The sequence below is a fragment of the Danio aesculapii genome, chromosome 4 (assembly GCF_903798145.1).
Source record: "Danio aesculapii chromosome 4, fDanAes4.1, whole genome shotgun sequence".
NCBI classification, from domain to species: Eukaryota; Metazoa; Chordata; class Actinopteri; order Cypriniformes; family Danionidae; genus Danio; species Danio aesculapii.
Window position 1 is genome coordinate 36,520,795 of NC_079438.1, and position 17,285 is coordinate 36,538,079.

Sequence of the window (17,285 nt, forward strand, 5' to 3'; positions counted from 1 at the left end):
TATTTCACAACTTGTTCCTGATGGTACCCTCCAGAAATGACAGCGACTCTTTGTTTACAAGTTTGTGGGTGTTTGAGTAATTGCTGTCATGTGATGTGCGTTTGATTTGCGTTCATTCGTCATATTGATCGCTACACTTTTCCCCAAAAACTATACGAGTGGCATGTCCTGTGTTTTCTATAGTCTTTGGACAAACCCAATGGGTAATTTTTTATTTATTTTTTTTTTTTACTAAAATTAAATTACAGTTTTGTTTTGTTTTTTTTACTCATTGGCTGGGTTTGTCCATATTGGACCAATGTTGGGTTACGACAACCCAGCCTTTCATTTAGTTAAGATTTTTGTATTTATTTATTTTTTTCAATATTTGCATTTAACACTTACTAAATGATCATTTAAATGATTGAACATTAGTTTGCAATGACAAATAAGCAAAAAGAATGGAAGTTCCAAAACATCCAGTCAACCAAACTGAGCCAGTCAACGTACTTGGATTCTTGGTCTGACAAGACAAACCTAACAACTATGTTTTCAACTAAAAACATATTAATTTTATATTTTATTTTTTAAACACGTTTGACTATTAACATTACTGTATAAATAAATCTTTTTGTACACTAAAGAATAACATGATCCTTACTAAGTAGCATCAACAACTAAGTTGGCATCCATAATATGTGTGAAAAGTGATTGTTTGGTGCCATTGTCTACAGTATATGCGTACAATATACTTTTGTGTAGTACATTGTTTGCTTGTAGACTTGCCTTGAATGTGAAGAACTTTACTGATGATATTAACCTTAGTAGCTGTATTCTTGAGTCATATTTTCTGACAAATACAAATTTGTGAGAAATGGTTTACCATATCATGCCTGTATAAAAATATTCAAAGCACTCTTTACAATGCTTGAATCTACAACACTTTTATAGGAATTGTTTTGTGCAAGAAAACTGCAACAAATTTAGGCTACGTTTACATAATGATATAATCAAAAACGAAAGTTTTTCTCTTAATTTTTAAAAAAGTTTCACATACACTTTTTTTTTTTTTTTTACATTTTAAAAATGATTCACATTCAAACATTTATTCAAAAACCAAAAGAAATGTGGTTTTGACACTATTTATTAATGGCTCCTATACTATTAGCTTTTTGAGTACAGGAGTTCTGTCTCTAAAATCACCACATGAACTATTGCTCTACTCGTCATTTACTTCTTATTTATCTCTGCTCTTGGTTTAAATATTGGTGAAGAAAATTCCACACTTTGCTGAAGCAAAAAAAGAAACTTGAGCAGCCATAGCACCACAATATACTCCGTGATTGTCAAATGTCCCTATAAATATTGGTACTTGTCTTTAATATTGACACGGTTATTCACCATTTTCAAAGATTCCCATATTAGGTGTTTAATTGGAAGAAATAGCGATGGCTTTTTTTAATCTCCAAAAACATTGTTTTCATATCAATGAACAAGCAAAATGCAGATATGTTGTAATGTAAACTGTCACTTAGGTTGTATTAGTATATTACTGTTACTTTTCCATGCAATCACTAATACCGCTCTACTATATGGATGTAAAATGACATTGTAAAAGTTCCTATATTGATAATATTGGCATGATTGGAATGGAGATTCAACCAAGGAGCTGTCAGCACCAGCTAGGACTCTTCTAGGGCAACAACAGCTTTCGGCTTCCTGGTTTTCCTCAATCTATTTTGCAGTTTCCTGCAATAATGAGGAGATCAAAGCTGAGACTGCAGCATGCTCAGTCTTCAGCCGGTGTTCAAAGCCTGTCTTCTCTTTGAGGAGAATCACCTTTCTGCTCAAGTCCCCTGCTGATTTTAACAGCCCCATATAGCACAGTATCCACTCTTGATGTTCATTCTGGTGATGTGAAAAGAAGACAGACAAAGCTTTTATGGCAGTATCATTACAACTCGTATAGAACTTTATTTGGGGAATTGGAAGAGTTGAACCACTTCTTGAAAAAGATCCAAAAGTCTTCAGCACCACCTTCATTACAAAGCAAACACCACTCTAAGTCCTATATCTGAGATAGTAGGCTCTACCATATAGAATACTTGATTTGCAGATTTGCAACAATCAGCGTATGCATACATTGGAGTTGTAACAAGGGTGGTAACCATACACCAATCCATGGTTTAATTTGATTCTAGGTATTAGAGCCACAGTATGGTTTGGTTCAGGCTTGTGGTTTGGCACAAGCAATGTTAAGGAACACCAGGAAAACTTAAGGAAAACTTTTTAAATCATAAAGTGTGGTATTTATGGTCTTGCAAATTACAAATGCTGTATATCAGAGCGTACTTAAAAATTTCTACATTTTCTTGCTGTATAAAAATGCATATACCTTTTGTTCATAATGCTCTTGCACAACAGCCAGTCCAATGTGCAAGATAACAGGGTCGTTGTGGTCTGCTAAAGAGTCTCAATAGATGATTTACTGACTCAGCACATGCAATAGATTTTGGCCCTTTGTCCATTTGGTTTGGACATTTGTGCTGTTCTTGCATGACTGGAAAGTAGTTAATGAATGTAGGCCAACAGGAAAAGTGAAGTAAATATCAGATTAGGTGTCAATAGGCACATTCATGTCATTGTTAGTACTTCTATCTGTTTTCTTGTGGCACAACTTATTTCGACATCAGTAAATCTGACACTGAACTGTCAAAACTCCTGGTTCAGCTCAGAATGGGTGCGTGACTCTACAATGTATCTCAGGAATGTGTGTTTGTGTGGGTGGCTGGCTGGCTGGGTGTTACCGTTGTGGTTGTGGTTTGGTGAAGGAAATCCCACAATTGTGACACTATCACCACATGCCCACACAATGTTTGACGTATTATGTGGTAAACTAGGTAAAATTTCTGGCATTTGTAACATTTTCTGGAAGTTCAGATGACGCTTTTAACAAAGAGTTCAATGAAACGATTGAGTCTGCAAATAGTAATTTATTGGTTGACAGTGGTGAGCCATTTTAAATGGCGTATATTTAATAATGCTGTTGTTTTGAGAGAAAGGTATAATCACCCATAAAATAATTGCTGTTAATCTACTACCCCACACCATCCAAAATTTAGGTGACTTTTTTCATCAGATGAACATTAAAGGCACAATCTGCCTTTTAAAGATTTTTTGATCAAAATATCCAAAACCCACTTGACCAGTGTTATGTTTTACTGACCTATGCACTTACATAAGTAACTGTTCTTAAAAAATAAGCAGTTTTAACTTGTGATGCAAGCTGTATCCTGTGTCTCCATGCAAATGACATAATACACCCTCCATTTCTGGTTTGGGTTTATATAAAAGAGTAAAACACCAAAGATGCTTTTTAATATGTTGCGTGTTTTATAAGATTAGCATTACAGCAGAACCTTAAGTGTATGTAGTTTGATAAAACGGCGCTGCTTCTCCACTTGATCATGACCAGAAGAACAGTGGACTGGTATACTAATAAAAACTCTGCTGCTTTCATGCCACATCGTGCTTGTCGCTCATCAGCAAATGCTTCAGTTCTCTTATTCTGCTTTATACTACCGTGATAATAGGTGTTAATACTTTAGCTCATCAACGAATAGGATTTTACAGGAGTCTCGTTAGATGTTAGACTACAACTCCCATGATTCCATACATAGTCAAACTATGTCTTTGTTTGTGAATTCACACCTTCTAGTGGTAAAATTTACATACTACGCCTTTTAAAAAAAGATTCTTGGTGATCATAAATCCAGCATTTTAAGAGTAGATATAAATGTATAACAAAGTTTATATTTGTGGCTTCTATAGTTACTTTGAGGTCGCATGAAGCAAAACAATCAGTACAAGAAAATGCACATTTGTAGCCAGTGGCCACTATAACGTTGACACAGTTATGGCAGCATCATGTTGATGTATACTTACCTTGCTATTCTCTTCTCAGTTGTGTTCAGGTTGTGGAGCATCATGCTGCTGATATCGATGTTTATCATTGTCCAAACTGTGAGCCCATCCATGGACCCTACATGAGTAAGTGTGTACATCTGCACAGGCTTTCATTGTATTCCCGATTTTAGTCTTATGCATGTTTCTGGTCTCTTTTTTTTCAGTGAAAAAGCATAACAACTGGCACAGGCATGACTACACAGAGCCAAATGATGGCACAAGGCCTGTGCAGGCAGGAACTGCTGTGTTTGTGAAGGAACTCCAGGCCAGGAGTTTCGCCAGGTACAAACACCTCTGGATTAAATCTTTATTAGATGTTGAACTTTACTACTGTACACATAACATTTAAAGGAACACGTCGTTTCCCCCTTTTTTAGAAATAGGCTCATTTTACAACTTTTAAAACAGTTGAGAATTTTTTAATCCTTTCAGCCAGTCTTCGGGTGTGGAAAGAGCACTTTTTGCTTATCTTAGTATAGATTATTGAATTTTTTTTTTAAACCGTTAGCTGCTCACTCAAATGACCAAAGAGTTTGTGTATCTGATACAGTTATCTATGCTAAGCTAAAAGTTCTCACGCCAGACTTGGAAATCAGCTGAATGGATTCAAAAATGGTAAAACTCAACTGTTTAAAGAGCCCCTATTATGGGTTTCTGAAAATGATTGTCCATGCAGTGTGTAATACAGCTCAAAGTAAATGAAAACATCTAGCTGAGGTTTTGATTCTCAAAATATAGTGGACTCGTAGTCGTTTATATGAATAGTCTTATGCTTCATTCACACTAGCAGTGACTTTGTAGCTGCCTGTCACTCTGGGTGGTGACCTGTTGCAAATGCAGGTCTGTGTAGGTCTACAGCATGAAGAATACAACCGGCCTCTGAGAGAGCAGAGGATCACATGAGCTCTACTGGTGTTCCTATTGGTTGTCGCTTAATAAAGTCGCTCTTCATTTGCATAAAGTTGAAGGATTCTCAACTTTGTCACATCACTCGATACGCCCACCTGGTCGCCAACGGTCGCTGACGCTCGTATAGACGGAGGTTGCCAAAAGCCGCTCACTCTCCATTGAAATGGAGCGGTGGCTTGTCGCTTTGCTGCTGCTAGTCGCCCGTAGTGTGAATGAAAGTCTTTAGCTGTTTCGTGATTAGCTGTTTTCCCTGATTATGACTGAAGTTGAATGATCACTGATCACTGTGAGATGGCTAAAGATGTGGCTGTGGGGAATAAATGTTTAAAATTTATTTTCATTTTGCCTCCTTGTTTTCTCTAGCGTGAAACATGTATTTAATTGTGTGTTGTTACTTGTAATAACTCCGCACTGCTTGCACTGTATCTCTCGGGTTAACTCTTTATGGAGCTATTCACACATCGAGTCTAAAAAGGCATTTAAAACTATTTCTCTTTACAAATTAAATGCATTTCTGAGCTTGCTAATGGCCTCAATCAATTGTATCTTACACCGATTGGGAAAACACTGCTTTCGCTTTTGTTAATTGTTTGAGATTGCTCCTCCATCAAACTTGTGGCCGTGACAGGGTCAGTGTTCAAAACAGTTCAACTTTTGCTGCGGTGTCGATTAATACTGAATGTGTGTCAATCTTTTTTGGGGGGGGGTTATGGTAAAGAATAGAGTAATATGCTGGTGTTTAACTGCATGGCTCACACATATTCTCTGGACGAGGTACTGTTGATAAGCCGTGGTGGGTGTTTCCATCTCATGCTGAACATAGTCGACCATTCACAACACACTGGGTCATCAGACCATTCATCACAGATTAGCGTCACGCAGAAGAAGGGTTTGGAAAAAATTAATCACTGAACAAATCACATGAGAGTCATTGGGATAATCAGGTAAAAATAAATGCATATTATAACACCTTGACTTTGCATGCATATCAGCCTGTTGTTTGAGACCCCCAAAACCAAAATATGACCTTTTATAATGTATAATAAGGGCTCTTTAACTCTAGGAAAGTTAAAAAATGAAAATATTTTCCAAAAAAGTGGCATGTTCCATTAAAAGTATGCATAGGGAAACATTTTTATTTAAATAAATGTGCTTTTTTTTATCAGTTCTTGCCTTTCTTTGGAATCATACCCACAGTTTTTGCTATACTAGCACTCAAGCTTTATTGTTTGAGCTACAAAAGCCAACAATGACAATATTGCTTTTACTTGATCAGACTTGCGTGTGATTTGTGGACCTTTCCTCTTCCACAGCGGTGATATTGTGGTGCAGATGCAGGGAAATCAGGTGACCAAACGCTTCTTGGAGAGAGAGGGCTTCAGTTACCCTATAGTGGTGCATGACCTGGATGGATTAGGGCTGAAACTGCCCCCTCCATCATTCTCTGTCAGCGATGTGGAGCATTATGTTGGTAAGATTTTATAGTGTGTGTTTGTGTGCATTGAATTTACTGTCTATCTGATGAATCCCAGCAGAGTATTGGGCTTATGGGACACTACAGTAATTATTAGTATTTAGATCAATAACATTGGAAAAATGCGTGTCTGCATATGGTTTGCAGGCATCAAAAAGAGCAATGCAGCCTTATTTTTACCATTCATTAATGCTTCTTGCACAATTTCATTATTCTGTGCTAAAAATAATGACTATCATATATTTTTGCTGTGATTTACTGGAGATGTACTGCAATGTCATTTGGTGTTGCAGTGTTTTTTTATTATTTTAATAAAGCAGGAATAATTTTAGATATTTAAAATGTATTTTACTATCATCAGTTGTTCTTTATTACTCTTTGAATAATTAACATAAGTATTAGTGATGAGTGATGACCATGTGACTTAAGTAATGATGATGAAATTTATTTATTTAAATTAAATTTATTTAAATCACAGGACTGCATTTATTTTTTAAATATGTTCATAGAGTCATCAACTGTTAAATAATTAAAGAAATACAGTTTTTGGTGTACTCTGGATCTACTCTGGTATTTTAAAAGTATTTCCCATTAGCATACCAACAATAGGCAATACTTCATAATCACGCCCCTATTAGAGCAAGCTACTGATTGGTTAAAGCGGTGCAAAGGTTCAAGAAAGTTCAGATTTTTGAACTTGAGGAATTTGTGCAAATCACATGGTAAGTGCATCAAACACCCGAAGTGCTTAATTCACACCTTGTCATTTGCTCAATTTGTGCCTTATTCGCGCAAATAATGCTGCAGGTCTTTGCATTGACTTTACATGTAAATCACTCATGATTGACACTTCATTCAATCTGGTGTGAATGTACCTTTAGTTCTAAAACGTTCGACTGGTAGTGTAAATCTCAATTTATTTAAGACTTGAATTATTATAATTCAAGAAGTATCTGTTTCTAGATATGTCAAATTAATCAAATTCTTCGAGAAATGCTGTCATTTCAGACAAAACACCTCAACTTTAAATGAAAAGTTTAACTTCTTGTAATCTTAATAAACAAATACAATTTCTTCAAATATATATAAAAAAATCACATAGTATATATTAAAGCAGTGCATTTGACTGTTGCATTTATTTAGCATTATCATGGCTTTAATCATAGATGTAGTCGTATTTTTATTATTATTATTTTTTTTTAACTCAAGCATAGGTGACATGGTGGCTCTGTGGTTAGCACTGTCGCATCAAAGCAAGAAGCTCCCTGGTTCAAGCCCTGGCTGGTTCAGTTAGCATTCCAGTGTGGAGTTTGCATGTTCTCCTCATGTTTTACATGGGTTTCCTGCGGGTGCTCCAGTTTCCCCACAGTCCAAACGCTATAGGTAAATTGGGTAAATTGTCCGTATGGGTAAAAAGCGAAATTGTCCGTAGTGTATGCATGTGAATGTGAGTGTATGAGTGTTTCCCAGTACCGGGTTGCAGCTGGAAGGGCATCCGCTGTGTTAGAACATGCTGGATACGTTGGCGGTTCATTCGGCTGTGGCGACCCCTGATGAATAAAGGGACTAAAGGCTGGTTTATACTTCTGTGTCGAGCAATCACCATGACCCACGGTGCCTGTCTTGCGCGTAGTCATGTATCTATACAAGAACATTTCTGAAACGTTAGCTGGCAGCAGGTTTTTATGTTCCTCTGTGTCGTGTATTTTCGCTGACGTTTCGTTTTTTTTTCTGAGCGCTACCTTAACACACAAGTAGCTAAAACTAGCTCTTTCAGAGGTGGGAACTGGCAGACATGCAACAACTTTAATCATAAGGTAAACACAAAACAAAAGTTTCCATCTAAAGCTCCTACATGGACTTGTAAACACATCGCTCCGATGGGAATACCATTCTGCTTAATCACAGAGCTTGGTGGGGCTATGCGACTGTGCGAAGGCTGTTCCAGAGCATACACGTGCGCTTGATGCAGGAGTATAAATCAATCTTAAGCCAAAGGAAAATAAATTAATGAATGGACGAACTAATGAATGAATGAACAAATGAATGAATGAACGAATCGAGCATAAAAAGTTATACAAAAAAGGCATTTAAATGGACATATTGGAAAAACAAATTAAGGATATAGAGGCGAATTGAAGAATCGCACAAAGCTCTATTGTGGTTAGAATCATTATAGAATATAATGAAAGTCAACGTGCAGCATATTGGTCTGTAAAGCTTAAGGTTATCTGTCCGTCTGTGCCAGTAATGAATGGGTTTGGACTGGACTCCTGTACAGCTGTGGAGGTTATCATTCGTCTCTCCTCTACATTAGACCTCTAGACATCACATCTCCAGTTACAGAGCTGTTGTTCAGCGCAGCCAGCCAGAGCTCGGCTTCACATCTGAGCTGTTTTATCTCAGCGCTCATGTTACAAGGCTCCCTCTTTCACACACCGCTGATCTTTAAGCTGGAAGTGCTTTAATAGTAACAGGTGTCGAGGGGAAGAGGTGTGTGTGCGTGTGTGCGTGTGTGTGTGTGTGTGTGGGCGACTAACAGATCACGTTACCCACCCAGTGGGCACAGACAAAAGGCCACTAACCTTCTCTGTCTGTTTTTTCTTCCATTTTTCTCCATCCATCTGCATTTCCTTTCTTAGAAGATCCACACAAGCACTTATTCTCCTCCTTATGGACACATTTAGAGGACGGAATTTTGATTGTTGACTTTCATTATATACAGTATTATTTAGAAAAATAATAATAAAAGAAGTTAAAATAATAGTTGACCCAAAACTGAAATTTTTAATTATATTATAATACAGTGTTCAGCATAACTGAGTTCACCCCATTTAGAACTTGAAAGATACTATTAATACTATAAAATTCTAATACTATTAAATAATACTATTAAATTCAAGCAAAATATTGCTTTTTCCTCTTTTTAAAATTTGTATTTAATAATTTTCTATAACATATAAATTTGGTTGTACTAGTTTTTGGATCGTTATCATAAGTTATTTTGTTAGATAAGCTCCAGATTTGTGTAAGATGTAAAATAGATGTAAAAAGTAATAGAATTTTCTCCAGTCAATGTACATTTTTTCCAGCACTATTAGTTCTTTATTAGGTTTTCTTTGTCAAAATTAGCTACTGCGTTAGATAACTTGAACTAGCAGTGATCAGTAAATTAATTTTTGGTATTGTTTTAAGTTTTTACACAGTGCATTGCATTGACTAATTATAATAATATAATATATAATATAATAATATAATATACATTAAATAAATGATGTACACATATGTTTATTAATTTTTACTGTTCAATAATGTTGTTAGCTAAACATTATTAAAGTTTTAACATATTACTACTGTTTTCACATTATGATTCCAATGCCTAATTAATAAATTGCAAAAATTACAAAAATTAAGTTAAATATTCCTAAGAATAAAATGTGTTTTTTTTTTTTTTTTTTTTTTTTTTTTTTTTTTTGGAAGAGTGTACTTGCATTATGATGATTAATATTGTCATTCTGGCATTATATAATAATGAGTGGCATAAAATGGTCTTAAAATGACAGTAATATCATTTATCGCAATATATTTTAGTGCAATATATCATACAGCAAAAAATAGATATCGTGATAGGCCTAACTGAATGTACTTCAAAAGGTTGTGTTTGGAGTCTGTACTTTGCATGTTAATTTGTAAACTTGATGTATAATTATAAATAAATAAAATAAAGGATTTAATGAACTGTACCTTTTTAGAATTTCAGAATTTAAACCCTTAATATTAATGTAGATAAATATCCAGAACCATACAAATAGCAGCATTGGTTCAAAAGCAGAATTTAACAGTTTTGTTTTTTTCCCAAATTTGGCCTTGAGTGCTTTCCAGTGTTTTTTATGGGACTGTTCTCTCCAGCTGTTGCCTGTCATCAGACGCTGGCCAGCTGTGTATGCGTGTATGTGTTCAGTGCCAGCTGTCCAGGTCTGTTTCCGGTGCTCAACTGTCATTGGTGATTTGCGGCCCTGCAGCTGCGTCTCTAAAAAGCCCTATTTTAGGCCATATTTTCGTTAAACCAACATCTATAATGTATAGTGCAGAATTTCTGCATGAGAAAATTGGAAAACATTGTGTCATCTTTTTTCAGGTGCAAATAAAGTCATCGACGTGATTGATGTGGCGAAACAGGCAGACAGTAAGATGAAGCTGGGAGAGTTTGTCAAATATTACTACCAACCTGACCGGCCCAAAGTGTTGAATGTTATCAGCCTGGAGTTCTCTGATACAAGGTACGTCTATCAGTTCCTCCTTGATGTTGTCGCAAAAAAAAGCAAAACATTTTGGGACGCTTACAATTACACAAATATCTTGCAGATTTTAGACATCCTTAGAGGTCCATCACACTGAACGTGATTTTACATTCTGAGAAGTGCCTTTTATTTTGTTGACACGAAAAAATGAAGTGCACTGTGCTTTTTGTGTCACTAGGCAACCACTGAATTGGCTGTGTATTGTGCGCAAGCACTGCTGTTGATATTGTTATATTTATTGATGTTATATAATTCGATTTGTGAAGTCATACAGCTCCAGATATCTCAAAACTGTCACCACTAGTCTCTCTTCCATATTTAAAATTCTCTATAGTTGTCTTTACAACTGCAATGTACGTTTTCCACTGCATTGTACGAGACTGTTTGATTTGGAACAGCTGTTTTTGTTTCGTTTTTGCCCAGTTTGCAGTTCCTCTGCTGTTTAGTAGCACTTAAAGTGTATTGAATTATTGATATAGTTGCGCCTCCACTTCTCCCATGACTTTCTGAAAAAATATTCATTCTGGATCATCAAATCTTGCCAGATCCACTCCTCAGCTACCAATGAGAGGACTTTTTGACCAATTCTACTGAACACAATGTTGCCATTTCAGGTGCTTTTTCTTGCAGTGGTATAAAAATGATTGTCAAACATAAATACAATGCCCCCCACCCAACTCTATGCCTTAAATCTGAATCAAATATAATATAGGGGATAATATTAATTGCATATGGAACTGTCAGGTGATTCAGGCCTATTGGTCCAGAATCATAGCTCAAATAAACAACATTGTTTTTAATCTGGACATGGATATAGACCCTCTGTCCCTTCTCCTTGCAAACTAATTAGGAACAAGTATGAACAGCGACTGTTCTGCCTGTTAACTTTTGCTGCCAGGAAGAATATTTTGTTGTCATAGATCAATGATAAACCCCCTTCTGTGAATAGATGGCATATAATAATTTAAAAGACTATTCCCCTGGAATGCTTAACATGTTTTAGCCACTTAACGACTGATGCATTTATTCACACCTGGTCACCATATTTGGATAATATAAACCCTGCTGTATGTGTCATTTTTAGATTTGGAATGACAATGTCCATATGGACATTCATTCATGTGTGTTCTGTTTTCATCAAATTTCTCACTGGTCCCGCCATATTGTATTGTTTATAGCACAATGGTTTATGGCTTTTGCCATGTGTGTATTTCTGTATATGCAGTTATGTTTTGTGTCAGGCATTTTTTGTTGTGTTTGTAGTTTTGTTTTGTGTATGTCCAAAAAGAAAAACATGGTTAAAAAAGAATTTATTTGGTGTTGCAAACCAAATACAGCAGTAGCTGCTGCTGACTATTTAAATACAGTGGTTTGGTGTTTCGTGTCGCAAATCCATTGACTCTCGTAGTGACAATACTCTGACCAATCAGTGATCATCCTTGTGCATACACATCCCATTTGGTGACGGCTTGTTTGTAACCTCACCTGAGGTGGTAGTAAAAAAAAAGTAGTAGGTACGAAACACAGTGGAATATTGAATTTGCATATTGAATATTTATTATCTAAAATCCACACGCACATTCAAGCCAGAGATTATCACGTGAATTGAAACAATATCCATTCAGAAAGGAAGCTGACAGAAGCACAGCAAAAACACAGTCATGGTGGAGCATAAAGTGAAATGGGTTTGGACAACAGAGATGGAGGATCAGCTTGTCTATCTTTTGGCAACATCACATGTTTATTTGTTTATTTGACCACCATGTTTATTCTCATGTCTCAAGAGATTTTGCAAGATTTCCCGAGTTCACATTCAAGAGTCTGGTTGAAAATCTGTTGGTGAGTTGTGCTGTATTTGTCATCACGGCACACCACACACTGTAGGATTTGTTTTGTCCTCATGTTTGTGGTCTCTAACATTTGGGAAATAAAGATTTAAATAATCTTTTAGTGTGTACTCGGCCTGAAGGAAGATTTGTACACAGTTACGATGAGTTGTATCAATTGTCTGTTAAAATCAGATTTTTGTGTATATTTTGCTATTTTAGGATGTCAAATCTGGTGGTGGTTCCTGATATCGCTCGAAAGATGTCCTGGGTTGAAAACTACTGGCCTGATGACTCGTTCTTCCCCAAACCGTTTGTGCAGAAGTATTGCCTCATGGGAATGAAAGACAGCTATACAGATTTCCACATCGACTTTGGAGGAACTTCAGTGTGGTATCATGTACTTTGGGTGAGAACTGTGTCCTGATTGAATGGTTTTATGGCTGGTCTGCTGATGTTCCAGTTATGTAAGTGATAAGTGCTGGTGATAAGCAGTGTGTGTGTGTGTGTGTGTGTGTGTGTGTGTTTGTTTATTTTTGCGCAGGGGGAGAAGATTTTCTACTTGATCAAGCCCACAAAGGCTAACCTTGCACTATATGAGGCCTGGAGCTCCTCTCCTAATCAAAGCGAAGTTTTCTTTGGGGAAAAAGTTGACAAGTGTTACAAATGCGTGGTGAAGCAGGGAACTACCATCTTACTGCCTACTGGTGAGAATGCAGAATTAGAGACTTTTCTATATTTTTGGTTTCTTCAACAGATCATGCTCATCCTCCTGGTACTGCCCACACATTTACATGATTATGAAACATTAGATCGGTTCCTTCTGAAAAAAATGTGACGTATTTTTGTAGTTTTGTCTTTATAATTGTTTTAGTCAAAAATGTTCTGGCAATTTACTGTTTTTATTATTTAGCATTATTAATGATTTTTACAATGTGCAATTTAATCATCATAGTAAATTTCTCATTGATTTTTTTTTTTCTGCGAAATCATAAAAGTTTATTACATGTTATATTTATATATTAATGTAAGTATTATTTATATATATATATATATATATATATATATATATATATATAAAATTTACATGTAATGTAATGTGTATTTGCAACCACAGGACAATGGCGCCAATGCGCTCACCACACACCAGCTATAGGTGGAGTGGAAAGACAGTGATAAAGCCAATTCTGTGGATGAGGCCATGATGGGTAAGGGCCGATGGAGGGAATTTGGCCAGGGCACCAGGGTTACACCCCTACTCTTTACGAGAAGTGCCATGGGGATTTTAATGACCACAGAGGGTCAGGACCTCAGTTTAACATCTCTTCCGAAAGATGGCACCCACTGACAGTATAGTGTTCCCTTCACTTTTACTGGGGCATTAGGAGGTTGAGCGCCCCCTGCTGGCCTCTCTAACACCACTTGCAACAGCAACCTAGTTTTCCCATGGGGTCTCCCATCCAGGTACTGACCAGGCTCAGCCCTGTTTAGCTTCAGTGAGTAACCGGTCTTGGGCTATAGGGTGATATGGCTGTGTGTGTATTAGAAATAATTTTATTTTGATATATGAAATATCAAAACAAAATAACAAAAATATGAACAAAATATTTATTACTAGATAATTTAAATAAAAGGGCAAAAAGGAAATATAAATGTATATATAAATCCTTCGTCGTAGGTACTCAAATTTGCTCAAATATCTTTCAGTGTCCTTAAGTGACTCCATGACATAAAATGCTGTCCGCTATCGCAGGAAAACACGCACACACTGTACCACAAGGCGAAAATAATATTAGACGATTTCCTAGCTCTCCTGCCAGGAAAATGTGCATCAGCATCCAGCACAGATGACCCTTGATATACAGAGTGTGTGTTGAGAAACCGGCTTCACTGAGCAACACCGTAAACAGAGAGAAAACACTGTGATGTAACTCACGTGTGTCTCACCCAATGGAAAGAACGGCGCCTGAAAAGTGTCTGCCTGTTATTTTAATCTGCAGAAGCACTGCGTTCAATTTGCATACACACACACAGACAAAGTGCTATAAATGGCCTTGACGGAGGTTTCAGTCGTAACTCTTGTCAGTGAAAGGGATTCATTACTGCTCTGTGTGTGTTTGTGGTGCTTCCCTTTTTGAACAGTGCGTCACACACACACACACACACTCACATGAGGAAGCAGAAAATCCCCCTGGTGTGTAGCAGAGTGGTGAATACACACGCAGCCAGACGCACAGATAAAGCTGACGTTTCTGAGAGCTGAGATTGTGGTGTTTATAGTGCTAGTCACTATTGTCAATTGTGTTTGTACACTGGTTAGGGTTGGTTAGTGTTTGAAAGGCAGGTGTGGTGACGTTTTGTGTGTGTGTGAGAGAGCTGAAACCTACTGTTCATTTTCAGATTGTAATTTTAAAACATTTTTTTATATTTATCTAGTTTAAATTTAGATGAAGGTTTTTATTGTCTGTAGTTGGTCACAATTGTGTGTGTGTGTTTTTTTTATTGTTTCTTTTTATTTTATAACGTTTTCCTGTTTAATCAGGGTGTCTGCGGGGTCTTAAACTATTAAAAGTTGATAAATCAATGTAGAGAAATTTAAGGCCCTTAAAAGTTATTAAGTCTTGAATGCTATTTTGCAAGGTATTAAATTGTATATCATTTTTGATTATGCAATGTGTGGTCGTATGCTAAAGTTTTCCTAAATTAGATCTGTGTATATCAGGATGCTGTGTTGTTTATAAAATCAATGAATCCTGCTAAATTTAACATCCTGCTGCTTTGTTACACCATTATTTCTGCAGCTTTATAGGCGCCAACCTGCTGAATTAGCTAGATTTAATAGATTTTTATTCGGTATATGAATGATGTTTTAGTTTAGGATTTGTTTTCTACATTAATATTTAGTAAATATACTGTAAGTTTAAATCTCGCCAGTGTTTCTGGTTGAAAAGTGGTTATAAGGTTTTAAAATGTATGGAAAGAGTCTTTAAAAAAGTCTTAAAAGGTATTGAATTTCACTCTGATTCCTGTGTGTGCTCTGTTAATGGAGAGTTAATTTTTTTTCAAACAATAGCTTTAATAACTAATTTCTAATAACTAATTATTTTATATTTTGGCGGTACATAATATTGTTCTACTTGTACACACATACACGCATACATGCACACATACAAACATACTGTACATGCACACATGAATACGTTCATGGGCGCCACTAGGAAGAGAAATTTAGAATGATTCTAGGGGCCCACGCCATTTTGGAGCCCCCAGAGTTACTATTAGGGGGTCCAATACGCCCCACCCCTCTTCACTTTAGTCTGCGACAGCCCCAACCTGTATATCAGTGTTTCCCAACCCTGTTCCTGGAGGCACACCAACAGTACACATTTTGAATGTCTCCCTTATCTGACTCATTAACTTCAGGTGTTGGAGTCTCTTCTAATCTTCTGATGAGTTGATTCAGGTGTGTTTGATAAGGGAGAGGTTGAAAATGTGTACTTTTGGTGTGCCTTCAGGAACAGGGTTGGGAAACATTGCTGTATATAATGCATAAAATTATCTTTAATATATTAAATGTTAGTTCTTTATTTGCGTTTGTTTTATAGTCAAATGTGTGCTGATTATTGTAATTTTTATTTATTTTTATTTTTTTTTTTTATGAAAATGTATGTCTGACACATACTAAATTTTCTAAATAGAATATTTAGGTGTTTCTTCCTAAACAACCTGGAATACATTGAAACAAAATAAAATGACATTTAAAATGATATTTAATTTTATTATTGTTTTTTAAATCATTAGAATTTTAACCAGAAATGTGTACAAAGTAGGACTACAAGTAAATAAAATGTTAAATCTATTTGAAAATAATTATTTAATGTTTATTCATTTGATCTGATTTAAATTAAAATGTATTCAAATTAACGTAATGTATCTTTCAAAATATAACATGTGAATAATTTGAATACCTGATATAATGAATAAACTTAATGAATGTGCCTGATATTAATGCAGAGACATTGCTAAAAAATAAAAGGATGAAAGGTTTTTTGTTTTTCAAACTGGATGTGATGATTGGAGTAATGTTAGCTGATGTGTGTTTGTCTCCCTCTACAGGCTGGATTCATGCTGTTCTCACTTCTCAGGACTCGATGGCGTTTGGAGGAAACTTCTTGCATAACTTAAACATAGACATGCAGCTCAGGTGCGATCCTTCAGTCGGGGTCTTTCTGATAATCTTATACTTACACATACTCAGTGTGTCTTTCTAAATGTGTGTTTTCCTGACGGATCTGATCTGGTTTCAGGTGTTATGAGATGGAGCGCAGACTGAAGACTCCAGATCTCTTTAAGTTCCCATATTTTGAGGCCATCTGCTGGTATGTGGCCAAAAACCTGCTGGAGACTCTTAAAGGTGAGCTGCATTTTATCATTCAAGAGTTAAATGTTTAAAATGAAAAACAATGTAATATTATGTATGATATAATTATGAAGAAAATGAGTTGTTGTTTTTATTTAGTTTGTGTGTGTATGTTCGTTTGCTGACTCTCTTAAGATGGAGTTAATAAATTGTTGTAAATATTTAATATATTTTTGTGTTTAAAAAAAAATAAATGACTAAAATGAATGCTTATTAAATTAAATTTGTTATTAAAATGTGAAATATTCAGTTTCCCATGTCCTTTTCTGTTTAAAAAGTTGTAATTCTAATAAAAAAAAGTTTAACATTTCATTATGTTCATTTATTTTAATAATTATTTATTTTATAGTTGCATCAATGACATTAAGTTTAGTGTGTAATATATTGTTAGATAAATAAAAATACATTAT

The 17,285-nt window shown here is 35.8% G+C and overlaps 1 protein-coding gene across 1 annotated transcript in view; it reads left to right on the forward strand.

Moving 5' to 3' along the window:
* The window catches only part of kdm7aa (lysine (K)-specific demethylase 7Aa), a 35,455-nt gene that overhangs the window by 7,361 nt on the left and 10,809 nt on the right, over positions 1 to 17,285 (forward strand). Inside the window, exons 2-9 of the mRNA XM_056455562.1 lie at positions 3,944 to 4,029; positions 4,110 to 4,227; positions 6,168 to 6,325; positions 10,467 to 10,608; positions 12,678 to 12,864; positions 13,000 to 13,162; positions 16,572 to 16,659; positions 16,763 to 16,869. Of these exons, the coding sequence (XP_056311537.1) occupies positions 3,944 to 4,029; positions 4,110 to 4,227; positions 6,168 to 6,325; positions 10,467 to 10,608; positions 12,678 to 12,864; positions 13,000 to 13,162; positions 16,572 to 16,659; positions 16,763 to 16,869 (1,049 nt within the window). The remainder of the gene's footprint in view (positions 1 to 3,943; positions 4,030 to 4,109; positions 4,228 to 6,167; positions 6,326 to 10,466; positions 10,609 to 12,677; positions 12,865 to 12,999; positions 13,163 to 16,571; positions 16,660 to 16,762; positions 16,870 to 17,285) is intronic.